The sequence below is a fragment of the Astyanax mexicanus genome, chromosome 12 (genome assembly GCF_023375975.1).
Source record: "Astyanax mexicanus isolate ESR-SI-001 chromosome 12, AstMex3_surface, whole genome shotgun sequence".
In the NCBI taxonomy this organism is placed as follows: domain Eukaryota; kingdom Metazoa; phylum Chordata; class Actinopteri; order Characiformes; family Acestrorhamphidae; genus Astyanax; species Astyanax mexicanus.
The window spans coordinates 17,546,361-17,566,828 of NC_064419.1; the positions used below are offsets into that span (position 1 = coordinate 17,546,361).

The 20,468-nt window shown below is 40.3% G+C and overlaps 1 protein-coding gene across 2 annotated transcripts; it reads right to left on the reverse strand.

Annotated features, from left to right (window-relative positions):
* Window positions 1–3,361: 3,361 nt before the first annotated feature.
* Window positions 3,362–14,866, reverse strand: pcbp2 (poly(rC) binding protein 2). 2 transcript variants are annotated; one of them, XM_007247968.4, is made up of 12 exons: window positions 14,709–14,866; window positions 10,235–10,387; window positions 9,945–9,977; window positions 9,718–9,834; window positions 8,579–8,710; window positions 8,240–8,368; window positions 6,123–6,197; window positions 5,956–5,997; window positions 5,735–5,807; window positions 5,597–5,652; window positions 4,976–5,145; window positions 3,362–4,470 (listed from the first exon to the last, which is right to left on the reverse strand). In XM_007247968.4, exons 2-12 carry the CDS (start codon window positions 10,325–10,327, stop codon window positions 4,434–4,436), a joined length of 957 nt encoding a protein of 318 aa, XP_007248030.1. In that variant the 5' UTR covers window positions 10,328–10,387; window positions 14,709–14,866; the 3' UTR covers window positions 3,362–4,433. The 2 variants fall into 2 exon arrangements, with proteins under 2 accessions (XP_007248030.1, XP_007248031.1); XM_007247969.4 differs by lacking the exon at window positions 14,709–14,866 and adding an exon at window positions 14,437–14,571.
* Window positions 14,867–20,468: the final 5,602 nt, after the last annotated feature.

Consider the following 20,468-nt stretch of genomic DNA (forward strand, 5'->3'; position numbering starts at 1 on the left):
CTGGTTCTTGCATTGGGGGTTTTGGATAATTTGAGCTGGTACAATTTCACTGTCCAAAAAGGGCTTGAAAAAGAAAAAAAAACAGCAAAACTTGAAGATTTGAGAATTTAAGTGTTTTTGGCTTATGGGTCATCTTTAGGGCTCATTGAACAGTGGAAGCATCTGCATGCCGCTTTCCAGAGATATCTCCAAATCCATGGACCGGTTCTGATGGTAGGCTGTGGCCTGCTCTGTGAGGAACTAAAACAGCATCCTAAATATCCGTCAGTTGGTTTTGGAAAGGGATGACATGTAAAGCTAGACCCAAATCACGCCCCCTAATGCAGTGCAGGAAACTGTTTGCTGGGAAAGTCAGGGTCGAGAAAAGAGGCGGAGCAGTAGCCCCCTGTATGCGTTCGGTGAGTCCCTGCCACTGAGCTAATATTTGCAACACCAACACCTCAGTCTGAACGGGCTCGCTGTACCTGGTTCAGTCTTGCTGCACCATGGATCATCCCAAGGCTGTTTTCGAACTAGCAGTTAGGGGTGGGCGATACAGCCCTAAAATAATATCACAATATTTCATGGTATTTTTGCGATAACGATACTCTTGGCGATACAACAAAACACTCAAATTAAAATGATTTCAAGAATATGCTACTGCAACAAAATGAAAATAAATGTTGTTATTCCATATGAAATGGCACACCCTTAACTGAGATATTAAAAAATACAAGAATTTTATCAGATTTGTAACAGAAGTCAATGATCCAGAATGTCATGATCCTAATAATACACTCTAAATATCTTCATATATCCAGGATTAAAGTAAAATAAATGATACTGGACAGATATAATCTGTCACTAGTAGATATATAATGGGAAATGAGAACAGTGTGATTTTTTCTTTTGCTAAAAACAGCAAAAAGTAGTATCCTGATGTGATAATTAGGGGTGGGTAATATGGCACGATATTTCAGGGTAAAATATTGTTCACGATCTTCAAAAATATTGGTGATATTATCGCATACGATACGATATGGCACACCCCTACTAGCAGTGCACAAATCTTTTACTCAGCACCAGTATCGACCCACTTCTAGCCAAAATCACTGGATCAGATATTGAAAAAACATAGTATCTGCTGCATGATGTCTTAACATTAAAGATGCACACTTTCTTATATGTTGCATTGTACTATTTTCTAATGTAAGAACTTCTGGCAAACGGCTGCAGTTTCTTCCTCCTCACAGGAAACAGTAGGGTGGGAGGTACTCCACTTACATATGTGGGTGGACAACAACCCAACCACTGAAAACAGATCCTGTTCCAAATAACTTTGAGGTTTGAGAAACAGTGTTGGGTTGTTTGAAGGGTGGGGTGAACAAATTAAATAAGGCATCATCTGCACAATAGGGGGCGTGTACATTATAGAAGGGGTGTGGCTAAAACTATAAATATGAATAGATGGAAAAGGCATGTCAGTATGCTTCTGTGATGCAGCATTTATGCAGAAAAGTACATTGAGGTCTTAGAGCAACATATGCTGCTTTCAACATCACATTTTTTACAGGGATGTCCAGGTATTTTTCAACAAGACAATGCTGAACCACATGCTGCACATTATAAAGATATGGCTGTGAAAGAAAAGGGTTCAGATACTGACCTGGCCTGCCTGCAGTCCTGATCTGACCCAGTAGAGAATGTGTGGAGAATTTAGAAATGTGAAATCCTGTGTAACTAAAACACTTCTTTACTTGTTATCCTCACTGCCTAAACATTTTATGTTCTGTGAGAAGGAATGCAATCACAGTGATAAATGTCTTTTTTTAATGTGTTTCCGAACAGAAATGCAGCAATGTGTGTGTATTACATGAAAAAAGTTGACCAGATAAAACAGGACATTGAGTTAATAAACTGTATGGAATCAAATAAAAGTCAAAGAAATATATATATAAAAAAAACTTTTAAATAGGCATTTTCCACAGTGCCTTAACTTTTTCTGATTTGGGGTTGTAAGTAATTTGCTATTACAGTAGCGTAATTATGTCTTGTTAATTACGTATACCCAAAAAGCTTAAATAATTCAATATTTTGGGTAGAAAAAAAAACAACCATGACAACATGGACATAGACAACATTGAATATCTGGCTTCAGTTTTATATTTGGGTTTTGCCTGGGCAGAGAGCTATCTATGAGTGAAAAACAAGAAACTGTAAAGCTAAGAGAAGATGGAAAATCAATCAGAGCCATTGTTCAAATATTGTTCATAGCCAGAACTACTGTAAACAGGTAGACCAAGGAACACCACAGCAGTTGATAACAGAAACATTGTTCATGCTGTAAAGAAAGACCCTAAAACAACTGTTAGTGACATCAGCAACAACCTCCAGAGGGCAGGACTGAAATAAGCACAATCTACTGTTCACAGAAGACTTCAAAGACCTTTTACCAATGTGATGGAAATGCTAGAATTTGGAGAAAGAATGGATGTGCTTATGATCTCATACATACCAGCTCATCTGTGAAACACAGTGCAGGTAGTGTCATGGCTTAAGCCTGCATGGGTTCTTCTGGGATGGGTCGTTAATCTTAATTGATATTAAATGACAGCAGAAGTCTTTAAAAACATTTTGTCTATCAGGTTAAAAAGATTCATCCCCAAAAAATTGGGAGAGCCTTTATCATGCAGCAAGATAATGACCCAAAACCCACGGATTAAAAAAAAAACAGAAGAATGCAGAAGATCAGTGACGTCAGTGGGTCACAGAGATGCTGCAGTTACTGCAAGCGAAAGATTTGCATTTAAAAATCAAGTCTTATTCATTTTAATCTATTATAAGTCTGGTCCAATATTTTTGCTCACAAGAATAATGGGTGTGATCAGATAAAAGCTGCTATCTTCTGAACTGTGTATCAGATCCAGGTGTAAATACCTGGACATAAAAGCAGAAATGTTGATCTTTTCTCATGTTCATCTTTTAATGGCAAACCCAAGTGTTTTCAGTCTACAGCAAACAAAAAAAGAAACAGCCTTTCTGTTCCCATAATTTTGGAGGGGACATTGCATGTGTGCATGTATGTAAAAGTGTATAAGTGTGTGTTTGTACATACAGCCCCTTCCATAATTATTGGCACCCCTATTTAAAATGTGTTAAAAGCCCAGGACTCTGGATTTTCAGCCTTTACAATTTAGAAGGCATAAGATTCCAGTGACTTCCATCAATATAAAGCATTATATTATTTTTTTTAAAAGGGGATTTGTTTGCAGTTACCCAGTGCTAAAGCAAAGACATCTGTATATATTTTCTATATATTCTTTTTATAACCCAGAAACAATGTGGAGAGTGGAAAGGCAAAAGAAAAGCACAGAGATCTCAGTTAGTTGTTTCAGCATTTCACATCATTTTAATTTGCATTTATAATTCTTCATTCCTGTTGCACTTCAAATCTACAATATTCTGAAAACGTGCACAAAAAAGGTTTTAGGTTCTCCTTTACAAAATAAACATTTTAACCAAGCAAATAGAGAAAAGAGGAAACTAGTGTTACTTCTAGAATGATCCTTCTAGTTGATTAAATCAGTCGCACCATATAAACAATGAGTCAGTTTGGAATCCTTTGCAGGCTCCCCACCCCAATAGGTTAAAAAAAATATTCTCTCTGTTTAAAAGAAATATTTTCAACTCATTATTATATCAGTAATATTTATCAATTTATCAGAAACGCCCAAGACACTCTTGCCCGACCCTTTATCAAAATGACCTTCAACTTATGGGGAAATAATTATGTAAAACAAACAGGAATGACAAAATAGTTGACCAACAAAAACTACATCACTGCAGTCTTAAATCCACTGAAACACCCCACAACCTGTGACATAACAAAATGAGGAGGGGGAACAGTCAGGTAACAGGCAATGGGTTTGCTTAAATTCAACCAAACCCAAAATATTTTCTAGATATAAATTAAAATAAATAGACAAATTTGTATGACACAGGGAAAAAGGTTGTGAACTTACCCTCTGTTGCTATTTTTTTATATATTTTTTCTATGTGTTTTGTAAGAAAAATCTGACCAAACAACAACAACAAAAAAAATCTATTTGTCTTCAGATTTTTCCCATTACTCTCAAATCTCAAATGTGTGCAACAGGATATACACTGAAAACAAACAAAAAAAAAAAGTTAAAAACTATAAGCAAAGGGATTTTAAAAACATGTTCATGAAATAAATAAATAAAATACCTATGCATATTTACTTCCAGAAAATATATTCATGAAGCATATATTTATGAAGCACAGCTTGGGTGGGTGAGGACAAAAGCTAGGTTGAGAATACTTGGTTGCTTTTTTTTTTTTGCACAGAAAGTGTGTGCGCACATGTGTGCGTGTGTGTGTGTGTGTAGTTGGGGGTGGGGGGTAACTGGCTAATGGAGATGCGGCGTATGAGATCAGTTTGCAGCCATTCCTGTTGCCTCAGACGAGAGTCTGTAAGAAAAAGAAACAGTAATAAAATAAGCCTTGTGTTTCTCCACATTTAAACATTTAGTATTAAGCAAACCATGACATCCTTTTCTTATTAAAAAATAATATTCAGAAAAACAATTATAGTGCAACTGGCATGATAACATTTCTTACATTAGAATAGTATTAGAAGTTAAACAAATACTAAATGCAAGTCTCTTTTTAACTGCAGCGTTTTGTAGACATACATAATCAAAATAAACATCTTAAATTTCACAGACTTTTGGGGAGGATTATTATTGTAATTTTTTCTTATTGTTTTTTACATTAAAAAGCCCTTTAAATTATAGATGAATTGGCGATTTTTTTTTGGAAATAAACAAATTTAGACCACCAGAGCTCTTGGGACCCTGGGCCTGGTAGGTCTGTTCAGAAAGGAATCCCTGCTATTTTTTTTTAGTTAATTTTTTTTTTTCCTGGCAGTGTGATTTATGATTCCAACCCTGTATGTGTGTGTGTGTATTTTTACCTAGCATTAATGAGGTATTCAGCCAAACTGATGCTTGCAGGGGAGCCGGTAATGGTAACTTGGCGGTCATTGGAGCCCTCAACCGGGTTGGCGATCTTGATCTGTGCTCCAGACATCTGACGGATCTCATTTATCTTGGCACCTTGACGGCCAATGATGCAGCCAATCAACTAAAAAAAAGAAAAGATTTTAACTCAGATATATATATATATATATATATATATATATATATATATATATATATATATATATATATATATATATATATATTTCATTTATTTGCATACTAGTATTTGCTCAGCAGCAAATTCCACAGAACCAGTAAAAAAAATACTTGGTCAGATAACACTACGGCGATCGATCGGCAGTGTATCGGTATCGGCCGATTTTCGGCCAAAATTCCTCTGATTTTGGCCGATCTGATTCAGGAGTTTAGGGTTAATCAGTAAAGCAGAGCTGTGTGTGGAAGGTTTGCCTGGCACCTGTGTGGCATTAATGCGCCATTTGGCCACACACAAGATTGGTATCGGTGATCGGCCGATCGGTCCATCTCTAGCAGAAACAGAGATTAGCTCCTGCACTTAAAACACTAGTTTAATGCTCATTCACACAGTAACTCACGTCATTTGGAATGGTCAGTTCATGAGAGCCAGTCTGTGCGGAAGCATCCATCCCAGCTGTAGAGAAAAAAAAAGGATAATGAACAAATTTGGTCAAAACAGCAAGCAAAGCAAAGAACTCTAGAGTGACTGCACTTACCAGTGAAGCCCTGACTACTTGGGGCCAAAGGAAATGGGCTTTGTTGCATTGCCAACTGGTGAAGTTTAGTGAGCTGTGACAGAAGAGAAACATTGCACCACATTTTCAATTTTCCCTGTTAAAGGATTTATCTCCAAGAATAGAACAGACATCAGTCATGTGCAGAACAGAGAATTGACACTTTTTGAAAGTGAGAACAATGCACAAAAGATCTGCCTTACATCAGGTTGGGGAATGGCATGCTGTCCCTGCACCGCATATGCCTGAAAGCAATTCAGACAAGATCAATTACAATGTTTTCCACAAGCAAAACCGACATATATATATATATATATATATATATATATTCTGGCAACACTTAAATTCACTCCTTAAATCAGACACTCACCTGTCCTCCAGCGAAGATAACAGGCGAACCTGAGGGTTTAGGTCGATACGGGATGGTGACCCCTTTGGGGGGAGACTGGATTAAAGTATAAACAAACACAAAAATTTCATTTATTACAACCTCAATTCCAATGAAGTTGGGTCATTCTGTAGAACAAATAAAAAGAGAATAAATGATTTGCAAAGCCTTATCAACCTATACTACAAAGACAAGATATTTTGTTTAAACTCTATTATACTCTATTATTATTGTTTTTTGCAAATATGCACTCATTTTTTTTATTTGACGTAAAACTCGTTCCAAAGATATTGGGACAGGAGCACGTTCACCACTGTGTTACATCACCTTTCCTTTTAACACTCAATATGCATTTGGGGAATGAGGATAGTAATTTTTGAAGCGTTGTAGGCGAAATTCTTTACCATTCATGCTTAATGTACAACTTCAGTTGCTCAACAGTCCGGGGTCTCCGTTGTCGTATTTTACGCATAGGCCTGTCATAAGAATTTTTTGTGGACAATATCTTCCCAGAAAATATTGCGATTCATGATATTTTTTTGTCATTTTAAAACTATTAAATGCCACTGACATAATTATGACAAACAATAAATATCTTGTCTTTGTTGTGTATCCAATTGAATATAGGAATTTGCAAATCAAGAATTTGGTAATTATCATATTCTGTTATTTTTGTTTTACACATCCCAACTTCATTAAAAATGAAGTCGCAGCAGTAACAAGTATCAATTCTCACAAAAGGCTGCTTGCAATGTGTACTAAAAAGTTACACATCTGTGTTTAAGTAAAGCTGCCATAAATAGCTATGAACGTACCCCAGCACTACATGAAGGTAATACTGAACATTTGAAGTCACTAAACATCATGGTTGTATTTAATTTCCAAAATAATAAATTGTGAAAGTTAAAGGAGAAATATGGTGTTAAATTTGTCTTTTGGTGTAATAAAACATGATAGAGTTCTAACCTTTGTTGAACAGCCCCCCTCCGCTCTCCCGCAGCTTTTTGAGATTTAGTGATTAGATGTAGAGCTTAGATTCTCTGCCCGAACCCGACCTGGGCCGAGATTTCCCACCACATTCCTCGGGCCGGGTCGGGCTCCAGAAAATAGTCTGAGATGTAGGCACCTGTTTTTTAATTATATTTTTAAATAAAGCTCTGGTGTGATTATCACAATGTTGCTAAGTAACCAATTATTATTGTTAACGAAAACTGAAAGTGATACTAAACTAATTTATTTATAAGCGCTGTTTTCACTCCCGCAGTTGTACAGCGGGGGGTGTTGTGCTGATTCTGTCCGCGAATAGGGAGTCAGATTCAGCAGGGAGTTGGATTCGGCACAACAGGGCAGCGCGGCGGCACCTCGCGGTCCGCGGTGTTGTAAGCGCTCGCGCTAGCCGCAAAATACGACAGAAAACACTGAGGGAGAATATGAGCACGAGGAGATAAAAAAGAACCTTTACCTATGAGTTGCTCACACCAGAACACACAAATCTCTCTCTGTCTGTCTCTCTCTCTCTCTCTCTCGCTCTCTCTCTCTCTCTCTCGTACGTGAACTCCTCCGCGTTTGACTTGCAGCACTGTGTGTAGCTGTTCTTAAAAATCATTTTAATTAAATAATAGTTCTATGCTTCTATGTTACAGTGTAAATGAACATAGTTCTGATCATATTTCGCTCATTCAATCAGCCCGAAAACAGCCAGTTTATGGGGCGGGTCGGGCTCATAATAACAGTTTGTGGTTCGGGTTGGGTCGGGCTTGGGCAAAACGTGCACGGGCTCGGGCTGGGTCGGATTTTTTGGGCCCGATCTAACCTCTAATTAGATGCTTTTTGTCCAGCACTCTTTACAACTGCCGCTTCGGGCATATTTTGCCCCTGATAAATCACTTTTTACACCGCTACCATTGTAAAGAGTGCTGAGCAAAAAGCACTAAGTTACTGGATCTCTGAAAGCTACAGGAGAGCAGAGGTGGGCAATTCAACAAAGGTTTTTTTACTACACCCAAAGACAATTTTACGCCGGAGTTCTCCTTTAAAGTCTCAGTTTTCAATTAAAGGCAAAATCAATTAAATGGAACAATACAATTTTGCTTGTTTACCTCCAGCATGACCACACAGATCTGTTTGACACACTCAATGATGGACAGCGGCGTCCCAGCTATGGTAATGGCTCTTTCAGTGGAGTTAGGCAGCATGTCCCCTGCCACCTGTACCTGAGCTCCCGTTGACTTGTGAGAAAGAGAAAGAGATAATAATGAATAATTAATCGATACAAATCACCAACATTTGAAATACTAATCTATTGGTTTTTATTTATTTATTTACTAAACTAATTTTATCAGCAACTGCTTGTACTGGTATGATACTAAAACAAAGCATGCAAGCTACAGAAAACCAAAGATTAGCCTCTTTGCAGCAAAGAGGGACAATGTACTTACCTCCCTGATCTCTTTGATCTTGCAGCCACCTTTGCCAATGAGAGAGCCACACTGACTGGCAGGCACAACAATGCGCAGTGTGACAGGAGGCTTAGAGGTTGCTGTACTATTGGACATAGAGCTGCTGATGTCCTGAAAAACAGCAACAGAAAGAAAACATGAGAAGACAAATCAAATCCATCAAGAAATCTGTCAAACAAGTAATTATTGTAACTTGCCAGGAAACACAGAAGTATCAGTGATCAACATAAAAACTACTGAAAACAAAACAAAGCTAAATTTATAAACAATGAGAATGTGATAAAGAAAACTGGTCATTTTATGGTCATTTTACCATAAAAGGACTGGTTAAAGCATAAATGGACACCTTGGTTTAAGAACCTGCATCTATAGCATATAGTTTGACAGTATAAATTCTCTACTGGAGTCTGAATTAAACACACAACTTGACATTGTTCTGACTAGGGCTTCAAAGATTAGTTGGGGTAATTGACAACATTAATTACAGATCATTGTCAATGTGCCGTTAATGTGTGATGGAGCGAGAGAAAAAGCATTAGCCAATGAGGTTTCAGAGTGGATGGGACTTGCAGCACACGAGAGCGAGAGAGACATACAGTGTAATGTAGCAGAGCTGCATCCATTAAACACATTTAACTCCACAATACTCTACAGTCAGTCTTCGCTAGTTCTGTATAGTTCAAACACTGACTTCTATATTACCTGTGGTGAGTTCAATTACTGCAGAGAGCCACTAGAGTGAGTTTAAACAGACTTCACTCCTTCATTAACATTAGTTAAACTAAAGCTAGCTGGCTAACGTTAGCGTACGTGTTAGGGAGATACTGTACTCTGTCCACACCATTAAAATTAAGTTATATGTTATAGTAACCACAGACTTTAATAATAAAATAATAATAATAATAATACAAAAAAAACCTCTTTATTTTCCTAGACAATAATTTTAGGGAGGAATCGCCTTGGAAAGCCTGTGTAAATGTTTCCCATATTATACATCACAAGGAATCACAGTTACAGTACAATTGTTGAACAGCCCACATGAACAGACGTACATGGTTATTTCAGACTACATAATTAATATCATGCTATAGCGTCTGAGTAGGTAGTTAGACATATACCTCTTCGAGTTTGTCAATGATCATGGAGAAGGCTTTAAAAATGGCAGTTGTGGGCCCTGCCAAAGTGATGATTCTCTCTGGGCAGTTCCCTTCAGAAATGTTGATGCGAGCTCCGCTCTGCATAGAAGGAAAGTAAAAAGAACGAGACTTTCTGGGTCAGAACTTCCGTTTCAATACCAGCAATTTCACTTTTATTACAAATTTTATTAGTGCTGAGTAGAACTCACCTCCTCTCGCATCTTCTTCACAGATTCACCTTTCTGCAAAGACAAAAATAGACCAAGTTAAGTCGTGTCAGAATGCCTGAAATACATAACTTTTAGAGTTTTACATATTTATTTTAGATGCATTTCCATGAACCGTTGTTGTGGTTCAAAATGCTTAATGTTTTCACCCAATATAATATGCATGAACAGGAAACAGTTCAAAACTGCTGCTGATTTATGGTTATAAAATAAACTATGTTTTATAGTTCAAATGACAGTATAAAAAAAATAAAATAAAAAAAGACACTGACCTTCCCGATAATGCTGCCAACTTCTTTGCCATGCATGAGAAGCCTGATGGTGAGAGTGACATTGAGTCCACCTTCAATCACACCAGAGTCCATCCCTGTGCTTTGGAGATCTACCTGGTTCCACAGTATGCTCTTTGGTCACCAATGTTAAACCTGTTACACATAAAATACGCATTTAAAATTTCACAATTAAAAAAAACTAAGGCCCAGTCACATTTCAGCCCTACACCTCTACTTCTACATCTACAGGTTGGGTCCCCTGATTCTAGCCTGGCTGGAGGGGTAGGAGAAGTATTTGGGCTATTTGATCCTTTAAACAGAGTTTTTTTTAGAGGCACACTACAACAGAAGGCTATAATAATCACTGGCAAGATGTCAGCATAAACACCAAAAAACACCACAATTTTTAGTACTTTCCCTGTTAAAAATGACAATAGCCACTATATAACCTTAGTTTAATGTGTAGTTTCAATGTTTTTGGCCATTCTCTTCATAACAAGCTTAAAAGGTTTGCTAGTAGTTCGTATCAGTAGCTAGCCAGCTAGCTAATTATACCATTCTACCTTAAAAAGTGAACAGACAGTAGAGACTGCAGCATTTAAGGTGGAATGGAAAATTTAAAAAAGCTAATTTCAGCTCATTGATACAGAGGAACTAAGAAATGGACAATTATAATTAATTGCTGCACCGCCTGCCCCCTTTTTTTTGAAGACATACGATGACCTAAAGTTAACTTGTTAGCCAGTAGCAAGGTTGCTTAACTTTATTTCTTCACTGCTGTAGCTATATCTGTATCGGGCGAATGAAGGGTTGTTCCATTATTAGGGGGAGGACTTCACCCCTTATCCTTCTAACTCTGTTCCAAGAGGAAGGGTTACACTCGAGAACAAGGTGTAGGGGTACAAAAGAGAACTGGGACTGGGCCTATAGTGTCCCCACCTGATGATACAAAAGTAACCAGCTCTAATATCACACTTCTTAAGAATAAAAATAGATATTTTGCAAAAAAAATATTAATAATAATTAGTGTATAACTCACAATTTAATAAGTCAAGCAGTTAATTAGTATGAGAGAAGTATGAATGGTACTTGACTTGAAATTCAATCTAAAGTGACAAACAGATGTCAACAAAGTAGTGAACTAATAGTGAAATGAATTCCAAACAGAACGAGCAAACAAACCCATCTGATTTGCTTTAGTAACAAGCAGTGCAGCTTCTGTGTGGCAGGTCTACTGTCTAGTTTTCTTTGTGATAGGCAACGCTAACCGACTACTTCAGCTTAGCATTAGTATTTTTTATTACATTATGTGTTTATTATGTAAATACGACGCTACTGGCATGTTCTGAAGGCATACAAGGTTCTGACCGTCTTACTAACTCGGGTGTAAATGATGGAAATATCCCTAAATGTGTGTCGTGGCTGCTAAACTGCGTCAATAGTGTGTATATAACAACTGAGCTAGTGAATAAATGGCAATTTCTGAGGTTAAATACTTACTTGGTAAAAAGTTAAAAAGCATTAAAGAATTATTACTCACAAATTTTATGGTATTATTCATTATTACAGATATGTATTATCACAGTGTTTGTTTTAAATAAACTGTTAAAGAGGTTCCGTTGCCTCTTTTCTTACACTGCACACAAGCATGAAGGTGTCTCAAATATTCAATGTTCAAGTCATCGGAATTGAGTTGAAAATCAGAGTACTAAACTATTTTACGTGTACACTTGTGCTCTCTAGATATCTGCAATAAAAAAACCACATTGATCGATCACTACAACAAACAGCACAGACCACCCTGGCAGTAACTAAAGCCATTCTGAGGCCTAACAAAACCATTATTTATAAAACCACCTCATACAACTCAGCTTCAGTACAACTCCTTGTTGGCCATTGTGCTTTTGTTTCCAATGTAAATACATCAGATGCAACAGATCTCACAATTTGTTGTTGTTAAACACACCAGAATATGCCAGAAATGAAACGACAGGGAACCAGAAAGTTCAGTCTAACTGAAGCACAATGTCATCTTGTGAAGCTAGCAATGCACGGCACAAGACACCTCTGTGTTTCCACAGCACACCTCAGTTTGACAGGGATACATCAGTGGTCACCACTTCCTTACATAACTGAAAAGCACCCAGCTGAATGCTGGCCACTAGAAAGGTTCATTGTCTCCAGGGGCAGTGCACTGCTGTACAACTGCAATAAATAGTGTTTTCTGAACTACGTAGTGAGCTCTTTGTGCAGCTAAGGCCAGATGTAGTGATGGGTTCCATAAGTACAGCAATGCTGACTTCCATGCAAGTCAAACTAAACACAAGCACAGGCCAGCCACACAAAATAAGAAACAAGTCTTCCAGTGAAAGGCAGGACACAGCTCTCAGTATTAAATTCAGTGTTTATGTCCCTGTCTGGCCTAATGCTGAGCAAACGAAGACATTTCAATTGCATCACAGCATAAGACAGGATGCAGTCTGTCTGTTCAGGCTTAAAATGCAGTGATTCTAATACTGAAACACAGCCAAAAGTAAAGGTAGTGTAAGCATTGTACCACACTATAGTGCCGACATTCAAATCCAGAACCATATACAATTGAATCATACTAGACAAACAAGAAAATGTAGATTTAGGCATCTTGCCCAAGGACTTTGATTGATTTAGTTGCAGCATGGTGTGCCTGCCCAATGCCACACCAACTGTATTAAAGTACTAGAACTCCCATCAGAGTCGATTTTGCCAGTTGCCAGTGCAATCTATTCACATCCACATCTACATAGCAAATTAGCATCACTAGAAACTTGAACAGCCAAGGAAGGTCAGAATTGTTGCATTGACCTTCCAACGAAAGAAAAAACAAAAACAAAAGCTTAAATCGGATTAACATTTTTGGATCCGGCCTACCAAACCAGGTACAAAGAAGAAGTGAATAAACTATGCATTGGTTATAGGAGAATAATATGTAACTAGATAGCTGATAACAGTCATTTGGCTTTTTAGCCTTCTAGCCCACACCTGTTCTTTTGGCAATGCTTTTCTACAGACCAGCTGTGTAGCACATCTGTGTCAGCAATGGGTGCTATTTAAAAAAATAAAATGCATTCATTATAGATTGAGTACAAATTCAACAACATAACAGTACACATATGTTAATTTACTGTGCTTCTGTGTAAATTTCAGAAACTAAATTTTAAGTAATCACAAAAACATGTTTATCCAAAGTGCAAGAAAAAGATAAACAACAAAGAACTCAACTATACTTTTTGTAAAGTTTAGACCAGAGTTAGGAACACTGTGTTTTGGTACCTAGGGGAACAAATTGTGACTGGGGTTTGAACATTAGTTAGCTATCTGGGAAATGAAAAAATGTAATTAATGCCAGATAGGCTACATTTAGCCAGCTAACTAATGCCCACAGTCCAGCAGTACAAGTCCTAACACATTTTTTACTACTAAAAAAACTTTGAATGCTGTTTTTACAAATAAAAACTATTTACTATTAAAAGAAGAAAATTGTATTCAGCTCTACACATCAATAAAAACACTGATAAGTCGTATCAGGGCAATATAGCCGTAGTGTAACATGGACCCAGCGTAGCGTTACCCAGAGTTACCTTACGGTAACTTTACCCAGTTACCCTCAGTAGCTTTACCAAGAGTTACCCACAGTAGTGTTGCCCAGCATAGCTTTAACCAGAGTTACCCACAGTATCTTTACTTAGTTAAGTCACCCAGGGTAGCGTTACATAGTTACCCACAGTAGCTTTATCCAGAGTTACCCACAGCGTTACCCAGTTACCCAAAGTAGTTATACGCAGCGTAGCTCTACGCAGTATTCTCCACGATAGGTTTAGTCAAGTACCGTTACAGAGAGTTACCCACCGTAGCGTTACCCAGCGCGGCATTACCCAGAGTTACTCAGCGAGGTCAATAAGAGGTTAGATTACATAAAGCCGATATTTAGCTAAAGCGTGTACACAGTAAATTACTCGCAAAGAACAGTTCAGGACCATAATATCGGTAGTGTGTACCGGAGTGTAGCTAATGCGACTAACGGGTCAGGCTGGACAGTTAGCTTAGCTCAGCTACCACCATTCACCCTGACTGTAAACTCAATCACTCGCGCGCCTTAGCCTAGCCTAGCCTAGCTGTTAGCTTAGCTATTAGCCTAGCTACCGTTTGTAAAGTAAATGACTCACATTCTCTGTATAAATACACCTCGCACGCTGAATGGGTAAATCCTCCGCAGTTAAAGCGGTTGGAGTGAATCTTGGCGGATATCGGTGAGAATAGATCAGTATTAGCGGGTTTGTTGTTAACGGGCTGGTATAGTAGCAGTGGCGCAGCTAATCCGGGGCCTGGTCCGCGCAGAGCGCGCTCCGCCCGCTGATCTCCCCGCTCTGATCTCCACCGCGAGAAAATAAACCGGGTTAAAAAGCGCTTTAAAGCGGCGCAGTGTGAAGGCGCTTACCTGTGCGAGCTGCGGGGAGGGGTAGGGTTTAGAGGGTGGAAGGGTGGAGGGTTCGGGAGGGAGTTTAGAGAGGATTCGGGGGAAGAGGGAACACAATCTCTCCTCTACAGCACGATCTGCGCTCACTCTACCCCGCCCCTCTCCTTCCTTCTACCCGGAGCCGCGGGACAGGAGCAGTACTGCCCCCTGCGGGACAGGAGGATCACTGCCCCCTGCGGGACAGGAGGAGCACTGCCCCCTGAGGGACAGGAGCAGTACTGCCCCCTGCGGGACAGGAGCGTCACTGCCCCCTGCGGGACAGGAGGAGCACTGCCCCCTGCGGGACAGGAGGATCACTGCCCCCTGCGGGACAGGATCGTCACTGCCCCCTGCGGGACAGGAGGAGCACTGCCCACTGTGGGACAGGAAGAGCACTGCCCTCTGCGGGACACAAGGAGCACTGCCCCCTGTGGGACAGGAAGAGCACTGCCCCCTGTGGGACACGAGGAGCACTGCCCCCTGCAGGACAGGAGCACCACTCCCCCTGCGGGACAGGAGCATCACTGCCCCCAGAGAGACAGGCGCATCACTGCCCCATGCAGGACAGGAGAAGCACTGCCCCCTGCGGGACAGGAGCATCACTGCCCCCTGAGGGACAGGAGCATCACTGCCCCCTGCGGGACAGGAGGAGCACTGCCCCCTGCGGGACAGGAGCGTTACTGCCCCCTGCCGCACAGGAGGAGCACTGCCCCCTGTGGGACAGGAGCATGACTACCCCTGCTGGACAGGAGCATCACTGCCACCTGAGGGACAGGAGCATCACTGCCCCCTGCGGGACAGGAGCATCACTGACCCCTGCGGGACAGGAGAAGCACTGCCCCCTGTGGGACAGGAGCATCACTGCCCCCTGCAGGACAGGAGGAGCACTGTCCCCATGCGGAACAGGAGCAGCACTGCCCCCTGTGGGACAGGAGAATCACTGCCCCCTGTGGGACAGGAGCATCACTGCCCCCTGAGGGACAGGAGCATCACTGCCCCCTGCGGGACAGAAGCATTACTACCCCCTGCGGGACAGAAGCATCACTGACCCCTGCGGGACAGGAGGAGCACTGCCACCTGTGGGACAGGAGGAGCACTGCCCCCTGCGGGACAGGAGCATCACTGCCCCCTGCGGGACAGGAGGAGCACTGTCCCCATGCGGAACAGGAGCAGCACTGCCCCCTGCGGGACAGGAGAATCACTGCCCCCTGCGGGACAGGGGTATCACTGCCCCCTGCGGAACAGGAGCGGCACATGAGGAGCACTGCCCCCTGGGAGACAGGAGGAGCACTGCCCCCTGTGGGACAGGACCACTTGTTGCAGAACCACCAGGGGGTGTGGCTGGATTTGATCCGACTCCTCCCATAAATCCATGAGTTAGGGTTAAGGAGGGTCAATCTGCTTCAGACCAATGAAAACTTGACAAAGGAGGTGTTGGATTAGATCCAGCCACACCCTCTTGTGGTTCTGCAGTGATGACTAATCCCTCGCCACAGACTACAGGAAGGCGCAGTTGGACATCCAACTTCGACCACATCCAAGGCCATGGGTGTGACCGAAATAGATTCCTATTTATGCTCTAATCATCCATCAGACATTTTTAACGAGTGTCCGAGTTAAAGTGGGATTATGACATAATTTTGAGGCAATAAAAACGCAATGCATCATAATGCATCATAATTTATAGTAAAAATCGTTGCTTGAGTTACATTAGCTGTGAGCTACCTTAGTCTAATTATGACAAGTTCACACTACATGATTTTAGCCCAGTCACAGACTGTCACAAACTGTTTTTCATTGATCGCCAACAAAAACTCTTCTCAGTCGTTGCCGATTGATCACCAACCAGTCATAGAAACCTGGGAAATATTTGGCATGCTAGATATCTGACCCAGTCGGCGACTGGAGTCAGGAGCAGTGGCTACCCACAGCCAATGGAATTACGGGGAAAAAGAGGACCACGGGTCCAAAACACAGCCCCACATTACCAGAGCCGGTTATGGAAAGTCTGACCACTCTCTGCTTTCACTATTATATCAGTAAATGACTGTTAAACTCTAGAGGGAGCCAGCATGTCTTTTTCTGAATGTTTCTTTAATTAAAATAAAATAGAAAAAGGTATTTAGTAAAAAGCAAATAAAGGTTGCCCATATTTTTCAGATTATTTACAGTTTATTTACTGAAACATTTGATATTATTCTGTGTTGAGGACATAAGTACATATTTCCATTGGTGTAGGAACCGGGGGGGGGGATGGTAGGGACATCCAGGTGGATTTGTCCCCCCCAAAAATGATATTGTTCTGTGTTGAGGACATAAGTACATATTTCCATTGGTGTAGGTTTGTCCCCCCCAAAAATGATATTTTTTTGCTCAGCTTAGCTGTACTATTAATGAGGAGTCAGCATCACCACCTGCTACGGGAACTGTTCTGCTGTTGAGAGGAAATCTCTGCAGAAGGTAGTGCGTATTTTACACCTTCCTCAGTGTAAATTAATGCACTGGGGGCGCGTGCAACAGACGGCGCTAGTCAATGCAGTGTGTATGTATATATGTCTATGTTGGACTGCTGGAGTTCAGCCTCAAGGAGACGTAAATTTAACGTAACAACGTGCTTCTCTAAAAGGTTAAAAGCTATTATATGCATGTTTTAATTACCATACGGTGCTTTAAACGAAAAAGAACACAGGACAGGGTGGGGTTGAATATGAGGTGAAGTTGGATGTCCAAACCTGCCTTCGTACAGGCTGCAGTACAGGAGCATCACTATATTTCCCCACATAGGAGGGGACGTTCTGGGGATCTTGGTAACGTTGCCTAAAAGTTGTTTAAAGGTCACAAACATCCCAAACCTTTACAGAACATTCCTAAAATATCCTCTTTTGGTTATAAAAATACTGCAGTTGACTCTATTGGAATTTTACTAATAAAAGTGTAATTATAGCTTATAAAAGGTGAGATTTCTTGTAAATCAGTGGTAACATATTAGAATTATATTAAGGATATATCATCCTGGTAACAAAATAGCGATATAGATCTTTAAATTTAATATGTAAAACACTAGTATTACAGCTAATTTACCTTATATCCTGCTCTGTGTTTATGTCACTGTCCAACTCCATACCAAATTTAGTCAGGAATTCTATTTTTTTTATTTAAATCGATTAAAGACTGTTTGGGTGCTACTATCTTCCCTGGTTTACAAATTCCAATTATGTTTTTGAAAAAAATATGCTGAACTGAAATTTTCATGTACCTGGGATTTTAAGTGTAATACACCTCCTCTCAGCTGAGCAAACGTCCACCAGTGAGCGCCAGAGGCACAGAAACCGGTCTTTAAACACGACTGAACACCTCTATAGGGCTACACTATTATAGGGGATACAAAAAATCTGCATTTAAACATATTTCTTCTGTTGAAATAGGACTTAATACATAGAGTATAATACTGTTTGTGAAAGCCTGTCTAAATTATGCCATGTCTTTATGCCTTAGTGTAAATGTATTTAATTACTCGTGAAATTTCTAAAAAATGTTAGGATTTATAGGATTAGTCTGGCTGTAATCAGGCCTGGTTGTGGCTAGTAAAATTAAGGAGGGGTAGTTTCTTTTCCACATAGTGCCTTTTTTAATCCATTGTTTAGATTAATTTTTCCTAAGAATTAAAAAAACTGATTCTTGTAATTACTTAATTTTTACTAAGAATATCCAGAAAACTTGACAGATTGAACATTTTAAGAATGTTAACTGTAACATTCAGAAAACTTTCTACCAACCAAAAATTGCTAGCTGGGTACGAACACACACAAACGAGGGGAGTGGGGGATATAGAGAGAGCAGGAGAGGAAAGCTTAGATCCACAGTAATATTTACTATATAAATAACATTTTTCATGTTTCTGCCTGCCTGACAAAATCCAATGACAAAACACTTGCACTTGCATTAAACGTGGATGTCTCTGAAAAACTCTGAATATGGTTTGAGCCGATTGTAATCTGATGACATTTGCATTTTAAGGATGTTCAAACTTGGCTGTTAAGGTAAACAAATGCAATCAGAAAATGATCTGATCACCAAAAATCTGTTAAAGCTATGTTTAATTAGGTTTCAGAGTGGAAAGACAGCAAGAACATATTGTAAAGTTACACAACAAGCTGTCACATGATCAGACAGTTTATTAGAAGTACAAAGTTCATATTCCTTGGTGGTGTTATCACAGGCATTGCTGTATAATCTAATTAACACACTTCAGTGAACTGTTATAAAGCATTTTCTCCAATGGTTTATTATAAAACAATACAGTATATTCCAGTATAGGAACTGCCTAGTCATGTTTTCTCTTGCTAGCTCGACAAATCACCCAAGTTAAAAAAAGATCCCTGGAATAAATAAAAAAAAACAGTTTTCTCTGAATATAGTGGAAATCTCTATTTCAGAACACCAGCTCTTTTGGAAGGCAGCCTAATATTGCTGTTTAGGAATCGCTTAATGTGGGTCACACTTGGAAGGGAAAAGTGAAGTCAAGCCAGATTTTGATGTTCTTCATTAAACTTCTTTTACTCTTTAATTATTTGCTTTTTGTTTTAGATGTTTTTAGATGATTGTTCATAAAAATGATGTTGGCAGTATGTGAATGGTCGAGTTAACCCACAGAGGGGCGGCACACCAAGCAACTGCAACTGGGATGATTATGGACGGAAGCAAAGAAAAGATAAGATGAGGTAAAGTACAACTGCTTGAGAACAGAGTGCCAGGTGTAACATATATCACAGAACCAGGACCAGAACTAAAAGACAAAAGAGAAAAACACATATGCACCACTTAGTTCATCATGGAAGGATTTTATTTTTTTGCTCAGCTTAGCTGTACTATTAATGAGGAGTCAGCATCACCACCTGCTACGGGAACTGTTCTGCTGTTGAGAGGAAATCTCTGCAGAAGGTAGTGCGTATTTTACACCTTCCTCAGTGTAAATTAATGCACTGGGGGCGCGTGCAACAGACGGCGCTAGTCAATGCAGTGTGTATGTATATATGTCTATGTTGGACTGCTGGAGTTCAGACTCAAGGAGACGTAAATTTAACGTAACAACGTGCTTCTCTAAAAGGTTAAAAGCTATTATATGCATGTTTTAATTACCATACGGTGCTTTAAACGAAAAAGAACACAGGACAGGGTGGGGTTGAATATGAGGTGAAGTTGGATGTCCAAACCTGCCTTCGTACAGGCTGCAGTACAGGAGCATCACTATATTTGGAAGTGGTTGACAGCTACAGGTACTTGGGTGTGCACCTGACCAGCAACCTCACCTGGAGCAACAACACTTCCACTCTGGTCAGGAAGGCACATCAGCGGCTCTACTTCCTCAGGAGGCTGAGACGAGCTGGACTCGGGAGCGTAGTCCTCACCTCCTTCTACAGATGTGTGGTGGAGAGCGTCGTGTGCTCCAGCATCGATGTGTGGCATGGAAGCTGCTCTGCTGCAGACAGGAAAGCACTGCAGAGGGTGGTGAAGGCTGCACAGAGGATTGTTGGAGTTAGCTTCCCCAGCACCACAGACATTTACACCTCCAGGTGCAGGAAAAGGGCCACCTGCATCAGGAAGGATCCCACCCACCCAGCACACGCACTTTTTGTCCCACTCCCCTCAGGCCGGAGGCTGCGGAGCATTAAGTGCAAAACAACAAGACTCAGAAACAGCTTCATTCCGGAAGCTGTAAGACTCTTAAACTCCACTTAACAA

Excerpts from the sequence above, each read along its gene's own strand:
- pcbp2 (XM_007247968.4), bottom strand. The coding sequence starts at position 10,327 with ATGGACTCTGGTGTGATTGAAGGTGGACTCAATGTCACTCTCACCATC. Across the intron at positions 5,653-5,734 it reads AAGTAGTCAGGGCTTCACTG|CTGGGATGGATGCTTCCGCA; the intron begins GTAAGTGCAGTC and ends TTTTCTCTACAG. Across the intron at positions 5,146-5,596 it reads AACTGACCATTCCAAATGAC|TTGATTGGCTGCATCATTGG; the intron begins GTGAGTTACTGT and ends TCTTTTTTTTAG.